General features: G+C 44.2%; 1 protein-coding gene across 1 annotated transcript in view; it reads left to right on the top strand.

The window, feature by feature from the left end:
- The window catches only part of CASZ1 (castor zinc finger 1), a gene marked incomplete at both ends in the record, with an annotated part of 92,485 nt that overhangs the window by 66,014 nt on the left and 8,218 nt on the right, over positions 1–18,253 (top strand). The window contains 9 exons of the mRNA XM_082009385.1: positions 55–923; positions 2,891–3,032; positions 4,252–4,315; positions 6,874–7,034; positions 10,454–10,576; positions 11,990–12,325; positions 14,063–14,261; positions 14,797–14,968; positions 17,830–17,978. Coding sequence (XP_081865511.1) covers positions 55–923; positions 2,891–3,032; positions 4,252–4,315; positions 6,874–7,034; positions 10,454–10,576; positions 11,990–12,325; positions 14,063–14,261; positions 14,797–14,968; positions 17,830–17,978 — 2,215 coding nt within the window. The remainder of the gene's footprint in view (positions 1–54; positions 924–2,890; positions 3,033–4,251; positions 4,316–6,873; positions 7,035–10,453; positions 10,577–11,989; positions 12,326–14,062; positions 14,262–14,796; positions 14,969–17,829; positions 17,979–18,253) is intronic.

Genomic DNA, 18,253 nt, shown 5'->3' on the forward strand with positions numbered 1-18,253 from the left:
TTGTGCTCCTAGCCCACACAGCCAACCACCCTCTCCTCCTCGATGCCCTTGCAGGCGACCTGGGTGTGCATTCACCTTCAAGAACAAGTGTGACATTGAGAAGCACAAGAGCTACCACATCAAAGATGATGCCTATGCCAAGGATGGCTTCAAGAAGTTCTACAAGTATGAGGAGTGCAAGTATGAGGGCTGTGTGTACAGCAAGGCCACCAACCACTTCCACTGCATAAGGGCAGGCTGTGGCTTCACCTTCACCTCCACCAGCCAGATGACCTCCCATAAACGCAAACATGAGCGTCGGCACATCCGGAGCTCAGGAGTGCTGGGCCTGCCTGCCTCTCTCCTGGGGTCCAAGGATAATGAGCAAGAGGAGTCCAGTAATGATGATCTTATTGACTTCTCCGCTATGAGCTCGAAGAACTCCAGCCTGAGTGCCTCCCCCACCAGTCAACAGTCTTCCGTTTCTCTCATAGTCCCAGCTGCACCCTCCTCTGCTGCTGAGCTTGCTTCCTCACAGGCCAGCAAGTCTGCCAACAGCATGACACCAGCCACCAAGATCTCTGGCCTGCTCTCCCAGGCTCTTCCCAGCAATATACCCTTGGCCTTGGCACTCTCCAACTCAGCACTTCCTGGAACAGCTGGATCCTTCTTCCCCATCATCCCCAGTCGGGTCTCTACACCACTTCCTGCCAGCTCAGCTAATCTGATGACCGCTGGTTCTTCTGGCACCAATCCAACATCATCTGCTCCTACGGATTCCTCATCCCAGGCCATTTCAGGGTCTGGTGAGCCAGCAGCTACTTCTTCTCCAGCTCCAGCGGCATCTATAATGGAAAGGATCTCTGCTAGCAAGGGATTAATCTCTCCTATGATGGCCCGGCTGGCAGCAGCTGCACTGAAGCCCTCTGTGGCACTTGAAGCAGGTGAGTTACCCTCATCAGTTATGCTAGTTAGTGGTGGGAGGAAGAGCAGTGCCTGATGACCTGGAGTGAATGGGAAGCCACCCAGTTGTGCATGGGACTGGAGGTAGTAAAGGAACATAAATGGGAGAATAAATTTGTTCGTGTCCGGTTAACCCTTGAAGAGGGCAGTCTTGGCATGGTTTCCTGTGGAGCCTGGCTATACCCATGTGGCCAGAAGAGAGGTGGGAAACACAAGCTTTGCCCACAAATGGAGTAGGCTCTTGCCAGATCTGAAGGAAGAGTGTTGCCATGTGTATTATTGCGTAGTTTGTTGTAGGCTGAAAAGAGAGAGGCACTGTACTTTTCTTCATTTCAATAGAAATTTCAAAAGAAAAAGCTTGGCCAATACTTGCAGGCCTTAGAGCAGTCTAAGCCCCGTTGTGTGGGCTGTACCCAGTTTTAGCTGGGCCTAGTGGTGTTGATCCTGTAGCTCATTGCCAGTTGTTTTTCTGATCTGGGGGTTGGTTCTGTGCTCCAGCTGTGTTGTCCCAGCTGTGGGTAGTGTTGGTACAGTCCACAAACTGGACCTTTCTCCTGTTCAGTTCTTGAAAGCTGTGTTTCTCTGTCACTGAAGCTCCCTGAGCTGCAAGGGGCAGCGGCACCGTGAGAGGGGTAAAAGATGGGAATGAGAAGTCCCCTGGGGCAGCCCGGAACTCTTCCTGCTGCCACCGAGACAGGTAGTTGCCTGTGCCCAGCCCTGCCCGCAGAGACGTGGGCCGCCCTCAAGGGCAGAGGGTGCCTTCACAATCTCTTGCTGCATGTGGTCAGCTCATGGTGGGCAGTGTGGGGTCTTGGAAGGGGAGTCTTTGCCTGGCAGCACACCATGGCATTGGGCTGCCCAACAGCCTCCTTCCCCAGGGCGTGGAACGGCCAGAGCAGGCTGCTGGCCCATGGGTATGAGTGCTGCTGATGTTCCCTTCTACCCCAGAGCAAACGAGGGAGTAGGACAAAGTGATCTGATTAAAGAGGGAGGGGAACTTTCACATACTTTTAAAATTATTATTTGAAAAATTGTTTCCTAAAGCAGAGAAAGGTCATTGAGGGAACTATTTTCCTTTATTTTTTAATAAAATGCCACTTGCTGTCTGAGAAGCAGCTCACCGTCAGCTGTACTGCCGGAGGGTAAATTAATATTTTAGTCACTTGGGGATTGTGGAAAAAAGCTCTGCAGACATGTTCCTGTCAGCAACTTTTTTCCCTCCTTTTTTCTTTGCTGTTCTTCCTAATTTTTTCTTTAATTTGTTCTTTCATTTTCCCCCCTTTCCTTGTTCTTCCCTTCCTTTAATTTTTCTTTCATGGGCTCAGCACTAAACCTCCTCCCAAAAAAGAAGAATTCCCCCTTTTTGTGGGGACAACATGATGGCGGTGGCAAGAGGTCGCGCAGTTTGAACCAATCCCATTGGCTGTCACCTTTGATAGCCCTGACAGGGCAGATGCTCCTGCTGGGCACGCGCAGTGGTGGGACATCGCTGTCGCTACGGCAACACTGGGATTGGGGACGAGAAAGGGGGCTTGACTAGCAGTCGAAAGCTGCCACATTGCCTCAGCATTAACAGAGTCTTTAATAAACGCTTAAGAGGCAGCCCCGCAAATTAGTTATGACAGTTTGTGCAGAGAATCAGGTCTCCCCCACGCTCCTTCCGCCCTTCTCCTTTAAAGGGCCCATAGCCTGGACAACTTTGACATAATTTTGCAATAATTATCACTTGAAGAATTTCCACGCTGGAGTGGACGTCAGAACCCATCATGTCAGCTTGGCAATAAATGCTGACCAGCAATCCCAGCACTTCCCTACCCCCACACTTTCCTTTTTCCATTTATGCACCGTTGCTAGTGATTTAACTTACTTATTTGCCACTGTAACCTCATTTTAGACCTATGTTTTAAATTTAATTTTTGCATTTAATTTTGGTGTCTTTCTCAAGCAGGGAATGGACAACCAGCAGCTCCTGGGCGGTTCAATCCAGTTCAGGTGAAGCAGGAACCTGTGGAGGCCATGGGGTCATCATCTGCCACCAGTCAGGACTCCTTGCAGGAGCACAGCTTGGACCTGAGTGTCAAGGATCATGGGTGAGAGAAGTGCGCGGGCAGGCACACTTAGCTCTTTCCAGCATCAAGCTCTGAGAAGCTTCCGCACCTGTAATATGAGAGGACACAACATGTTGATGAAAGGCAACTTCATGTCCGAGTTGGATGCCCCCAAACTAGAGGCAGGGAGGCTCTCTCTACTGCCCCTCAAGTGTATGTTCTCCAGATGTTTTTTTAGGCTCACAAGCACCTACTTACTCTTTGACAAGAGCCCCACCTCTTGTGCTGCCCTCTGAGCCGCTAGCAAAGCTCCTACTTTCACTTAGATATTCCTGCCGTTGTCATCAAGAGCTGATCGAAGGCTGCTCCAATGCCACACTTGAGCACGCTTTTAGCAGGAGCATTTGCACTGATGTAATAGGGCATTGAATCAGGTCTGAGAGAGGCACCTTCCAGAGAAATCGGACACACAAAACAAGTGGGTGTCAGGCTAACTCTGGCCTGGGTCTGGCGTGTGCTAATCTATGGTTATGGCAATGAATCTTTGCACTTGTGCAGATGTGAATGCACATACGTCAAATTGGCGTGTGTTCCACTTGTCCAGCATCTCTACTGAGAATAGGAGTGTTTGGGGGTTGTCCTGTGTGGAAAAACTGCAGAGGAACTGGTACTGGGGATAAGTGAGCCCGCTCAACTTTGACCTTTGTATACATTTCTTTCCATACTTGATTTAAACAAGCCTCAGTTTGGGACCCCAGCACTTGGTGGTCAACTAGAACTATTACTGCTGCATATGAAATAGTAAGGTTGCTTTTCAGCATGCTTAGCTGTGGCCATAAGGATTGCTGCCTTGCCTTCTCTGCTGCCGAGAGGGCCTGTGTTCCTGGCAGTAAGAGTCTTCGGTCAACCCCCCTGGTTCTGTGGCTTATTTTTGAAAGTTCTGATGGAACGGAGGAGTAGAACATGAGGTGACTTGTGAGTCAGCTAATAAAAAAGGGTGATGGTGGGGACACTGGAGAAAGAGGTCTGGACTGTTTAATAGCTGGAAGAACTATATTCTGCAGACTTGGGACCCTCTTTCTCTCTATCTTGGTTATCACAAGTAAAAGAGTTTGGCTTGCCCAGGGGAGGGTGGGCATCATTCTCTTCCTCCGGATGTAGCAGGTGAGGAGTGAGGCAGCTTGAAGGGAGAAGGATTAATCTCAGTGCTCACAGTCCCTGTGCACATCTTAACTAAACCCTGTTGGTTTGTGTGTTCCAGTAATGAATCAAATGGCCACACAGTCTCGGCAAATTCATCTCTTTTATCCTCGCTTATGAATAAGGTAAGAGCCATCCATCAAACGCCTTTCATTCCCCCCACCAAGAGAAATTAAAGCTGCGATGGCGGGGAGGGGGGGAAGAGATGCGTTTGTTTTTTAATGTTTTGCCTCTAATAAGATGAGTTTGTACCATTTAAATTTTGAGACCATTTTTCATCGGGTATAATTTCAGAGCCACTGCTTACGAATTAATTTAATGAACTGGCTGAAGAAATATATTGCAGCCTCTGACACCTTTTTTTTTTTCCCCATCCTTTCTAGACAGAGGAGGGCTCCGAAAGATTCCGCCCCCCCCCCCCTTCCTTCCCATTTTTATTTCCAGAACCTGGCAACTTCTCTCTCGCTCTCTTTTTATAGTTACTCATTTTGTTTATTTACTTAAAAACATTTTCTTTCATTGTGGGAGGGGGAGGAGAATAATTTGTTTTTATGAAAGCGAAGAAGAAAAAAATTAAAAGTTTTGAGCCAAAATCATCAATTTCTGTCTTTCTGGTGTGAGTAATGGTGTCCAACAGAGCCCCCTTCACCATATTTGAGAATATTTATTTTAGATAATGCACGCTTTCTTTTTCCTTACTTTTTCCTTAAATTATACATCATCTCAAATACATATTTCCCTTTCACATGATAAATTCTACTGTACCAAGATTAATTTTGCTGTTTTATACAACTGCAGTAGAGATCAGGGCAGCCTTTGAGCCATGCTTTAATGTTCTACTGTGTGATAGGTTTTACAGGCATAACTATTGCCGTCCCCGTGGCTCTGGGCGTTACATGCATCAAGGCCATATAGCCCTCAAGAGAGGGCAAAGTGACTTTGCCTAGGATTCTCTTGCCTCCTTTCTCTCTTTTTTTAATCACTCTTTTTTTCCCTGTATTGTTTAATTTCTGTGTTTATCCTTACGCCACTTTTCTCCTCCATTGGGTGGCTGTTACACTGGGTTTTTGATGTTCCCTTTTAAACTTAATTTCTTATTTGTTCCTGTGTATTGTCCCTTTAGCAATTCCAAATATGCAGCTCTTTCTCTAGTGAGTAAATGTATTTAGTAAGTCTGCTGTCTGGGGTCCCGAGTCATTCTGAAGGCCCCAGCTCAGGGAAATTCCGTTTCAATAGATACTTCACTTGAAAATCTCCAGGAGAATGAGAGATTAAAGCATATGCTTAGAAATAAGCATTTGTGTGCAGCTCTGCATAAGATTCTTTATGTTGTGCAAAACAAGTGTAGCACAGGTACAAAATACGAATTCTTCAGGTTTGTTCTTCTTTTAACGAAGGAATGGGATTAACTGTTGACATAAACTAGCAAAGAACAGAGCCCACTGATTTGAAGGAGCCTATTCCAAGACTAAGGATTGCAGAATCAAGCTCAGTGTGCTCAGGAATACATCATGCTTGCTTCTTCCTCTTGCTGCACACAATTTCTGTTCGTGGAAGAATCCTTCATTATTTGTGTAGGAAAAAGAACCCTTTACAGAAATTGAATGCCCAACAAACACCAATGGAAGAAGACAACCTGAATTTCTGACTCCAGCTGTGAAGAGTTCCAGTCTCCCCATAGCAGCAGCAGCTTTACCTTCAGGGGGCATTAAGAGAGCCTCAAATAGCCAGGGTTCCTGTAGTGTATTGCAGTTTATTTAGGGGGGCTGTCAGGTTTAATTAACTGATATTTATAAAGGGCTTTGAGATCCTCAAGTGGGTGGAGTTTATAATGCAAGTATTGGGCCCAATCATGCATTTTATTCATGCTGTGAGTTTCCCTGTTTTTACTGGAGGTAATTGAGAGCACAACAAAGCAAGAAAGGGTCTGGGAAATTCTGCATTTATTATGAAAGAAAATTTTCTCTCTAAGCACTCTTGAGTAATTTATTTTTTTTTTCTGTCCTACACTTCGTAAGCCTGTAGTTCTAAACCTTCTCTGTGTAGAATCTAATGGAAGCCTTTCACACAAGGCAAATCGTGAGTCCCAAGTCCTGCTTTGTGGAGGATATGTCCATTTAGCACGGAAAGTGACATCATTTCTTTATTGAAGTTAGTAAGAATTTTCCAGGAACTTAAATGGAGCTAGAATTTTTCCCCAGCTGAATGAGATTTCCCCCCGCCACCCCCAAACATACCTGATAGTCACTTCAAAGGACACATCCTCGTGGCTGGGATGATTCTAAATAAACCAGAGCTTACCTGTTCTTATCACTAGCTCTGTACTAAGAGACCAGCATTTTGTATTAATGTTGAAGCCTGCACACCTTTTACATACTCAAGTAAGATATGTCTCTCTTCACCTCAGTTTCCCCGTGTTTAAAATAGACATGCTTCATTACTTTACACAAGAGCCATGAATATTAGATGGGCACCCGAGTACTTTGTGATAATTGGGTGGAGGATGCAGAAGAGTGTTACCAAGTTTTGCTGATGCAGTTGAGGCAGCCTGTGCCGACTTCTTGTCTTCTCTATTAATCTTTGAAGATACAGGTTTCTGTGAGGCAGTCCTGAGGGTATCCAGACGTGGCAGTGTCCATGGCTGTGTGCTGGGCTTGATGCAGTGTCTATGTTCTTGTTCCAGATGTCCAAGACCAGTGCCAGCCTTGGCAACCTGCTGAACATTAAGACAGAAGGAGATGGCAGCCAGGCTGGGGCTGGAGAGCCAACACAGTACCTGGGCAAGGCAGTGAAGGCACTGGTCCAGGAGAAGCTCTCTGAGCCATGGAAGATGTACCTGCGCCGGTAAGGAGAGCACAGAACTGGGAATAGAGGAAAAAGAAAACTACTTCTTTTGCAAAGTGTCTGGCTCATTAGTTCACACTTGGATGCAGAGTTCCCTTGAATTTAAAGGCCTAATTCTGTGATACGCTGATCACCTTCCGGAGTGCTTTTAGTCCTCAGTCCCGGCTGGCTGCAGTAGTTGTTAATGTCCTATAAGAAATACCTGTCCACACAGAATTATTTTGCAAAGGGATCTTGAGAGGCAACTACAAGCACAGATTTTCACATAGTACTGTTAGCCTAGACTTCCTCTTGGGCTCCTCTTTATGTCCCCAGTCTGCAAGTCCAGGGGACCCACTGCAGCTTGCTCTTAGCACTTGAACGTCTGTTGGACCATGTTCAGTTACTACGCACAGATCACAGAAGCCTTAAAATGCTTGCTGTGGCATTTCCTCTGATCATAGGAGCAGGCCACTGAAACAAAATAAGGAGTATAAGGGGTATGGGAACTGGGGTGGTTTCTGCTGGTTTTGTTGTAGACGAGGACGCTTGAAAGGAAAATGGAAGAGATACAAAACTCACCCACACACAGACACATGCACATACATGCCCAGACAGACACATGCTTTGAGCATATACAGATACACCCAGGCAGACACATGGGTTTGTGCTCTGATGCAAGATAGTTGCCTCCAAATGCCTGTGGACACTTTGTAAACCACAGACTTCAACGGAGAAGACTAGAAAGTCTTCAAGTCCATCTGCCCCTGGCCACTGTGAGATCCTTTCCTGCAGTCTATTTGTATTTTGTCCAGCCTAGTTTTAATTATGCCAAGCAGTGTGACTATTTTCTTGTCTCTGAGAGCATTTTTCTACCACCTAGTATGTTTAACTGTCACGATTTTTTTCATGGTATGCTGTCTGAATTTCCCTTTTTGTAATTTTGTTGCAGTTCTCCTGGTTAGATCCCCTTGAACCGCAGCAGATAGTTCCTCTCCGCAATTGGGAGTTCACCCCCTTCAGATAGTCACAGACTTTTAGCATACCATTTAACCAAGCTTATTTACTTCTTTTAATCTGGCTTTGTAAACTAGTTGCCTCAGCCTGCTGAGCATGTTGTTGCTGTTGTCGTTCTTGCTGTTCCCTGAATGGGTGCAGAATTGGGCTGCCATTCCTGTGTCAACACCAGATGTAACAAGCTTCCTGCCGCCATATATGCAGCTCACAATTGTGCTACCTTGCTTGCATCTATACTGCATAATGTATACGTATCATGTTTACCATCCACTGTCACACAGGATTGCTTTTAATGTTGCTGTCGTGAGTCCCCATGTATAAAAATACACCCCCAAACCTGCAGATGTATTAGCTGTATGATTGCAAATAATGACTCTCTCTATTCTTCTCCCTTGCCTTCCAAGGCCTCTCTGTGTTGTCTCCTCTTGCACCAGTGTTGCTAACTCCTTCCAGTTCAGTATCTTCTGTGAATTTCATTAACACGCTGTTTACTCCTTCTCCTAGATTACTAATGAAGACATTAAATAAGCTCAGACCTAACCAAAGTCATCTTTGCAGCATTCACAAGATATCTCCTCCCAGCTCAGTATGTTGCTGTTTGTCATTAGCCTTTGTTTACGGTCCTTCAGCCAGTTTTCAATCCATGAGGTAGCATTCACATCCAGGCCAATTTGAATTAATTCTAAGCATATGCGAGACTGTATCAAAATGCTTTACTAAAACCCAAATATATTGCATCCCTTCATCCACTAATTTTGTAATTCTATCAAAAAAAGCAATTAAATTTGTCTGGCAAGATTTATTCTTTATAATCCTGATGCTGTTTATTGCTCATGGTTCCTTTATCCTCTAGATGTTTAATGATTTTCTCCTCCCTCTTAATATTTGTTCCATTACTTTACTGGAAGGAGAAGTTAAGACTAGAGGTATGATAATTGCCGAAGATCACTTGTCGTCTTTTCTCCTGAAAGAATCAGTACCTAGGTTTTTAATTTTTTTTTTCCAATTTCCTAGTACCTCCCGCTTCTCTATGGCTTAAAAAATAGCAAATAGTAATGCAATCAGTTTGTGAGTTAATTTCAATTGCACTTCAGGACATACATCATCCAGACTGGCTGATGTGTGCATATGTATATTTTTCAACCAGTCCCTTTATCTGCTCTTCTAGGAAGTCTTCATTTTATCCCTAATTGTCTGCTTTGTCTTTAGTTTTCCTATTCAAAGTAAATTTTATAAGGCAGCCATTTTTGACTCATCACCTCCCATTTTTATTGGACCTTCTTTCTAAGTACAATACCTCTTGTCTCTGATAAAACAACCCCTTTAGCTTACAGTAACTTAGTTTCTTAATTCTTACCACACCTTTACTTTCCTTCATCTTCTCCCTGCAAGCCTTAACTGACTGCATGTATTCTATATCCACTGACCTTCCTTCTCCAGTACAAGTTTTTTTTTTTTCTTTTTCCTTTACCTTCAAATTGTTAAGAGGTCCCTCCTGGGACCACACAGCCTGCTGTTTGTTTCTTGCTTTCCTGCTCATCAGAGCAATTGTAGTTTGTTGTATCTTAATTATGCAAGATTCCCCTGTTAAGTTTCAAATCCTTCCTGCCAGTGTTTTCTACTTGATTTCTCCAATCCCTGTGATTCTGGAGTTTCCTGAAATCACATATGTTTGTGCTACTCAATTTATTAAGTCCAGAGAACTTAAGCAGTGGATGAGCAGTGAAACCACGCTTAACTTGTTTTTGCCCTCTTGACCATTTCCTCCAAGATGATGAGGCATATCTTGGATGATGACTTTTGCTCTGTTTTTTGCATTGCAGCATTGTTTCTTTTGTACTTCAGGGATTGTGCTTTTCAGTATTTATGTATGCATACTAGGCTGTAATTGCTACATAGGTGCTACTTCGTGTCTTCAATCTATGCCATACCCTGTTGTTTCAAGGTGGGGGGTGGGCAGACTCTGGATTTGGATTTCCTTGAACTGTTTCTTCCCTTTCACTACTACCAGTAAATTGAAACAGAAAAAAAAAAAAAAGAGCTGTAACGTTTTGGCAGTATTCTCTTGGTCTGGCTTTCCCTTAATTTACTAACCTTTGATCGTTCCTCAGAGCTTTGGCTTTTGTACATGGGTGCTCACTAATGATTTTCACCTTTTGTTTCAGAGTAGTTCTGTATTTTGCTCCCACTAAAAGTGAATGGGATTCAGTTGGAGAGAAATTAGGTTCTTGTTCTGCATGTTTAGATCTATATAACAGGCAATAATCAAGCAACAATGCCAGCAATGCTGTTTGTGCAGCAGGGACAGTGACGTTAGAAAACAGAATGGTAGTAGAGTTGAAAAACAAAGAAACCATGTCTGTTCCAACACCGCGTCTTTTCTGGTGCCTTCCGTAAGATGCATGCTTGTCTGCTTTGGCCAGGTTTGGTACCAAGGATTTCTGCGATGCGCAGTGTGACTTTCTCCATAAGGTGCATTTCCATTGTGTCGTGGAGGAATGTGGTGCCCTCTTCAGCACCCTGGATGGAGCCATCAAGCATGCCAAGTAAGTAGGAGAGCGCGAGTCTTGGGAAAGCTTGAGAAAGCTACAACACGCACACTGCAGGACGAGAGAGATCTTACTGAGTAACTCCATTCAAGAGCAGGAATGTGGGCAGTCTTGAGGGCAGCAGTTTGGGCATCCATATGCTTCCCGTGTAAATGTGCTCAGCTAAAATTTTTGCAGGACGCTATGTCCTCTTTAATTTTGTTTCACAATAAATACACTCAACTTGTGAAAAAGAGGTGCCTCACAGTGTTGGCAAGGATGAGAATTGGCCATTTGTGTTTTTCTATAGCCTACTTGACAGACAGTGTGTTCAAGGAGACCCGTATTTCTCACAGCACACAAAGAAGTAAGAAAATATGGGAGGCAGAGGATCCTGTAAACCCAGCTTGTATCACTGGATACAGATGTTTTGTGGAGTAGACCGCTCCCCATCAGTGCAGTGTAGAAAGCATTTTATTGTTCTTTGTCTTGTGGTGACAGATCTCTTTTTACAAGTTTTCCCCAGCTTATATGGTTTTGTTTAAGAGGTTCACATCGTGTGACTAAGGATCTTGAAATGAAGGAGTCAAACTGTCCAGCCCAACAGCAACCTCCTCCTCACCTTGCCGTTGCTATATAGTAAACCTTTTCTCATTTCACATAATTTTGGAAAGTAGTAGACAGCCAGAGTTTGGTAGCCAGAACTCTAGGCTAGATAATATGGCCTGTATTACAGAGGCTGTACAGCATGCTCAGAACTCCGGATGAGTGAAGAATGAATGCCACTGTTACAGTGAGGGGACTAGCAAAGGAAGGGTGGGATATTGGAAATTTTCCCTCTTGCAGATTTCTGTAGAGCATAATCTACAGTTCAGAACCATGCCAAGTTCCTTTTAAAGACAATGGAAGATTTGCCTGAGTAAAAAATTAATAAGGCCTTCAGCAGCTGGCCACATGACTGATTCTGAAGCAGTTTAAAGGGAAGGAGATGTTGCAAATTTTAAGACAGAAAGATCTGTTAGCACAGTTGGTCTGTGGTGTTGGAGAGTTCCCTGTAGTTCACTACTACGAACCACTGGCTTCTCACAACAGCCACGGGGAACTGCCCTCGTGGGTATAGTGATCTTACTGACTGCATCAATTCTTGCATCTCTCTGATTTCAGCATGTTACTACACCCTTCTGTCTCCAGCCCTCTTAATGAATTCCCTTCTCTTCATGGACAGTCTAGGAGGCCCTAAATCTTTCCACAAAGTTTGCAGAGCCCTTTTTAGGATTTAACCTCAGCTAACGAATGTTCGGGATAAATGTTTTTAGGATTTAACCTCAGCAAACAAATGTTTGCAGACTCCTGCCACATTCTTTTTGATGTTTAATCAAGTTATATGCAATGGTCAAGAATTGACATCTGAATTACACTGTCTTTTTGCAGTTTTCACTTCCGAACTGAGGGTGGAACTGTGAAAAGCAACTCTGAGTCTCCATTCTCAACTACTACTGAGAGTAAGTCTTCACTGGCTCCTTCATCACCATCTGCTACTTCTGTCACCATGGCAAATGCTCCTGCCCTCGACGTGCCCACTCCAAGTCCAGCTACTGTGCCCTCTGCCCCCACACTGCTCGCTTGGAAGCAGCTGGCTTCAACCATACCCCAGATGCCTCAGATCCCAGCATCAGTGCCTAACCTGGCAACTTCACCCTTGGCAACGACTTCCCTGGAGAACGCCAAGCCTCAGGTCAAACCCGGATTTCTCCAGTTCCAGGAGAAGTAAGTTGTAGATGCTGCTTGCCTCCTTATGTCCTCTCCAGCCTTGCAATCCCCTCTTTATCGCTCTTCAGAGCTGTAATACTATATCTGTATTCACCCACTGAGAGGCCTTCTGTTTGGAAAGTACTCTGGGCTTTATTTCACAGAAAATTTACTTCTATAAAGTCTAGAAAATACCTTCAGTTATCCTAGGAAAAAAACAGGATTTTCACGTAAATTTGGGAGCACTTTTAGGTATAAGTTTAGAGGAGGAATAAACTTGCTGACGTATCACTGAACCCTTTTTTATACCTCATGAGAGGTGTACAGAAGTACATGTGTCTTACAGTATTTTTGACCCTGAAGGCTACAGAGGAAGCATCTTTAAAGTTTTCGGCATGACCCCTGACTAGCCTGCTTCCAGATCTTGCTGCAAGTCTGAGTCTTACCCTGAGTTTCTGTAGCTGAGCAAAAATCAGTGGGCCACTGAGTGCTCGCATGCAAAGGTGAGGTGTTACTGCAACAAAGTACAGAGAACTAAGAGTAGATGTTTACAGCTTGCTGAAAAGGAAGCTTGCTGGATTTCTCTTGGATTTGTCCCCAGTAAGCTCTGTGGCCTGTTCCTAGGAATGCCATCTGTAAGTGTATAATGCAGCTACTTTTTTTTTTTTTTCCAGTGAAGAAGACTGGGGGTCAGATAGTGGAGGGGGCCACAATTGCTTGGACTGTGCCTTACCTGGAGTGGGTCTCTCAGCAGCTCAAGGAGTAGGGAGCAATTCTCTCTCACTTCAGATTTGTCAAAGTTTTGCTGTCCTGGCTGAACTTACGTACAAGTGTAATAAGTCTCCTTAAATCCTGTGCCTCTGGTTTTGTAGTGTTAGTTTACAAAGCAATTCACAAGGGAAGTGTTTGGCAGAACATAACATACCTTGCTGAATGTTTTCTAAAAACGTTAAAGAAGTTTCACAGTGTTGCTGTGATGGTTGTGTTATTTCTGTTACGCAGACAGAAGGAGGCACAGAAGTTACGTGGTTTACAGGCGAACATAGGAGTCCAGCATTAGATAAGGCGTTACAGCTTAGTTATTCAGGCTGGTGGAGTATCAGTCTCTGGGTCATATACTGACAGCCATTTGTCTGCTTTCAAAGAAGTGTATTAATTCTATTTCATGTATCTGAGTAGGTATCACTGGGTACAGTGCCTGGAATCCAAGAGATCAATGTTCAGCTAACTCCGATCTGACCTCTGTTTGTGTAGCCAGAAATCCATGGAATGGGAGTGGGGAGTAAGGTACCAAAACCATTTAGCTGATTAAATCGGCCACTGCCAGTCTTTTCTAATCAGGGGAAGCCCTGGCATCTTGCAGTGTGCATGCCCAAGAGTTTCATTTCAGTTACACAAAATTGAGATGGGAGAAACTATTTGAATCCATTGAGGTAAGTACAGGCAGAAGGGAAGAAACAGCGTCTATTCAGATCTTGAGAGAGCTTTAAATTGCAATTGTGGCTCTCAAAGACTACAGAACCCACCATGCATTGCTGTATTTTAATAATCTTAATCAAGAAAGTGCACTAGCTTGGTGGTATTGCAGTGGTGTTGCCAGCATCGATTTTACTAAAGAGGAAGGTGGCTATGGGAAATCTGTAGGCCGTGTTTGGAACAGAGGCTTCAGCTGGGCTCCCCTTGAATTAAATTTTGGCAAAGAAACAAATGTGTGAAATGAGTGAAGGTGATGATTTGGTTTTGGATGTATTCCAGTGATCCCTGCCTGGCAACGGACTGCAAGTATGCCAACAAATTCCACTTCCACTGTCTCTTTGGGAACTGCAAGTATGTGTGCAAAACCTCTGGCAAAGCAGAGTCCCACTGCCTGGACCACATCAACCCCAACAATAATTTGGTGAATGTGCGAGACCAGTTTGCTTACTATTCGCTGCAGTGTCTCTGTCCGAACCAGGTAAGTGCGATTCAAAAGCAGTGTTCTAGCAAGTATGTGTGCGGGAGAAGGAGAATGGGAAAGAGCGAGTAGACGAGGAAGTGAGACTGAGACTTTCATTCCTGGTCTAACTACAGAACCATGCAAGGGTCTTAATTACGTGGTCTAGCAAAATGTTTGGTTTCCATCAAATTGAAAATTGCAGTGCTTTTATCTTTCTTTGACTTGGGTGAAGTGGACAGATCATTCTAGTTGCCTTTAGGGACACAATTTGAAATAAAGTAAAAATCTATGGTGAATACCAGGGAAAGCCACAAGTTAGGTTTGGGGTATTTCAATGTGGAATAGCGCAATACAGAATACATGACAGCAATACAAAATGCACAAGAGGGAACAAGGTTGCATTGCGGCTTGTGGAAGATTAAAATGGATGTGATCTAGAGTATCAGTTCAGGCCTCTCGTGTCTCAGAGGGACAGTATTAGTAGCAGGCAGATGAGAGTGCATTTGTTCTTGGTATGCTTGATATGCAAATCTGCCTGTTTGCTCCTCTCTAGCACTGTGAATTCAGGATGCGAGGGCATTACCACTGTCTTCGTCCTGGCTGCTACTTTGTGACTAATATCACCACCAAGCTGCCCTGGCACGTGAAAAAACATGAGAAGGCAGAGAGAAGGGCAGCCAATGGCTTCAAGTATTTTACCAAGAGAGAAGAGTGTGGCAGACTAGGTGAGTTTCCTTCTCTTTCCCCTGTCACCTTTCTCATGTGGTCTGTCCCATATCCAGGCTAAGAATGACATGAGTTAGAGCCTGCGAGTTATGCGTAAGATGTATTTGGGCATTAAATCACTAAACGAGAAAAGGAACAAAACAGAAAGCAATTCCTGATCTGTCTGAGTGGAAGCATGTTTTCCCAAATAGACACAAGTTAAATGGATAGAAACTGTAATATAGAGGATTTTGTATATATTTGTCTGGAGATACAGCTTCCCCTTTGTTTTTGGTTTTTATCTAATTGTCAAGGCCTTTTTTTTTGTTTGGTTTTTTTGTACTTTGTAGTCTTTTGGGCTTACTGCTTGTCTTGGGTGGAGTTTAAGGGTGCTCTTGGGAGTTAAAAAACAAACACAGGGGAAATGCCTGCTCTGATGGAGTGCCTTCTGTGAAAGTCTTCCTGTATCAAGGAAGTTGCTGCTTTGCCTGATACCAGGCAGCTTCAAATGAAACTTTTTTTTAAGCCATTGCCAGTGTGGTATATTGAAAGTCAAAGGGCAAATAATTGGAGATAGAGGTATGGAGAAGAGCATTCGATAAACTACTCCCTTCTTCTCCGAAGCCATTCTCTGAAGCCATTTGCGAGCAGCAGGGAATACAGCATTGTGTCTTAGTGCCAGCCTCCCACCAGAGCATGGCCTAAGGAAACACCTGAGATGTGGTACAGCCTCAGACTGTGGCTTGCCCACTTGCCAAAACTATTAGCAGCACTGCAGTAGTTATTAAATCTAAGTGCCTCAAGTGTAAAACTGGTAGAACAAATGCACAACAGCAGCAAGTAGAATGTGTTCCCAGGGAGGTATCTAGAGCTGAAATCCAGGGCTCTGAGCTGGGGGGAATTCCTAAAGGTAGCTCCAGCAGATCCTGAACTGCCTGGGATTCACTTAACCCTTCTAGTTGTGTTCTGGCTTAACAGAACCAGACTTCCCTATCGCTCCTGGTTGGAACAAAGGCTGAAACAAAACCAGGGTTTGGAATAACACTCCCAGGTGCTGTTTTCTCCCATTGCGAGGGAACGGCCGCAATGACCAGAAGCAAACTTTTCAGCTTTGAATACATCAAGAATTTATACCCAAGTGGTAGCTTGTTTGTGGTAACCAGGGTAATGAGTGTCAACACACCACAGCCACTACTTACCTATGTCTCATTTACACATGTCAGTAGATTCAGCAGTTGCTGTTATTTACTCAACTTTAGGTGTTTCAGGTGATAGCAGGGGCTAGACAAAGCAGGACAATGATATATGACACCCAGCCTACACGGATGCCCTAGCAACAGGCGAGCCTTCACCTGCCCTTTGCTGATACTGTTTCAGTCCCGCCAGCACTGTTTGTTCTCCATCCCAAAGAACAGCACAACGTGATGGGGAGGGCAGATGAGGTGGGGCTGTGGGGGAGTGCAATACCTAAACAAACATAAACTTGGCATGCACATAAAACGCTATCTGTGAGCTAAAGATGGCCTGGGTGATTCAGGAGCTGTTTGGCAGCGAGGCATCTACAGGCTGTGCATGTGTCAGCAGTGTTTATTTTTGGGAGTGATGGGGTACATGCATCCAGCAATATGTACATATGCCTATAGGTTGGGCTTGCTGTGCAGTAAACGTACGTTTAGACAGCATTCTGCCTTTGCCTATGCAGATACAGGCAGCATGATGGAATGGTGTAGCTGGATGTGTTCGTGTAGGTGTATATGGTTATACCAACATGTAAATGCACGTCTACTTCCCTATACATCTCTCTGCTTTTTATGTTGCCTATGCGTATATAGCAGGTGCAGAAAGCACTGACCTTCTTTAAGGGCTGTGAGTGTTTCTGAAGCAACACACACGATTGATTTTTTTATATGCATGTTTGTGTGTGTATAAATATATACACGTGTGTTTGGGTAGGGAGGGGGAGAGATGAAAAACGCATGTATGTAAGTGAAGGTGGATTGGGGTGGACAGATGATAGATAGATGAGTAAAACTGAGCCTGGCAGTAGGTCTGTACCTCTTATGTGTATACAGGTATGGCCAAGGGAAGATGCAGAACAGACAGAACCTGATCATTGATATAGCTGTGCTTTAACTGCAATGAGACATTATTTATCAGCTATAGAATGTAGCTGTTTAGGATTGTCTGTTAATGAGATACACAAACTCCCAGCATGCATGGCCACTATCCATGAGGAGCAAAATGTGTCAAGTGCTGTACAGAACCTGTATAAGTTGCTTGTTGTTTAGTAGCTGCCCATGTTACACAACAAATTTGGAGTGGCAATAAACACTTCCTGGCTCATTCCTCTCTGACCAGAGAGCATACACTGTCCAGAGCTAGAGCTTTTAAGAGACTGCTTTTCTGAGAGCACAGTTAAAGGGAAAAAAAAAAGAGTGAAAGAACTTCTCATTTCTAACCTAATTATGAGCGTGTGTTTTTTGAGTGTAACTTCTATGATACAGTTAAATGTCTTGGTTTTGTTCTCTTTGTAAAGGAAAAGGCACTAGCTAAGTCTGGAGAGCATTAGGCACTACTAGATGTAATGGTAATGTTCCTTTCTTTGTAACAAAATGAAGAGGGATGGGACTAGTCAGCATCTCAGGCTCACTTCTTAAGTCTATGTACACTGTAATCCTCTCTTGCAGTTGCTCAGCAGGCAAAAGATCATGTGTTTTTTCCTTCAGGACTGTTCCTGAAGAACCCGTGACCACTGATAATCTTCAATCCACCAGCAATCCATGTAGGAGCAGCCTTGTTCCATCTTCAGATCATCTTCCCTCCGGTCCCATTCCCTCTTGGTACCTTTCATGTACTACATACCATGGTTTTGTGTCTGTAGGTTGCAAATACAACCAGGTGAACAGCCACTTCCACTGCATTCGAGAGGGCTGCCAGTTCTCCTTCCTGCTCAAGCACCAAATGACATCCCATGCCAGAAAGCACATGAGAAGGATGCTGGGGAAGAACTTCGATCGTGTTCCTACTCAGGTGACTTGCTGGTTAAGATCCGTTTGTAGTGTTGGTCCCTTTAGTTGCTTGCTGCAGAACTACTTTAGTGCCAAGACACTTGTACTCAAACTCTTAAGGATATTTGTGTGCATTGGGGGATGCAGCTGGGATATGCAAGTTCACCCAAGCTAGCTTTACCTGGTTGGACTTCTACAATATGAGTAAAGATGGTGAAGCATACGCATCAAAGCATTGCTTAGTGTAAACAGCTTTTCCTAGTGAATGATGGAGGAAAAAAATGGAGAAGAATAACA

This window comes from Phaethon aethereus, assembly GCF_964289735.1.
Source record: "Phaethon aethereus genome assembly, chromosome: 21".
Classification (NCBI taxonomy): Eukaryota; Metazoa; Chordata; class Aves; order Phaethontiformes; family Phaethontidae; genus Phaethon; species Phaethon aethereus.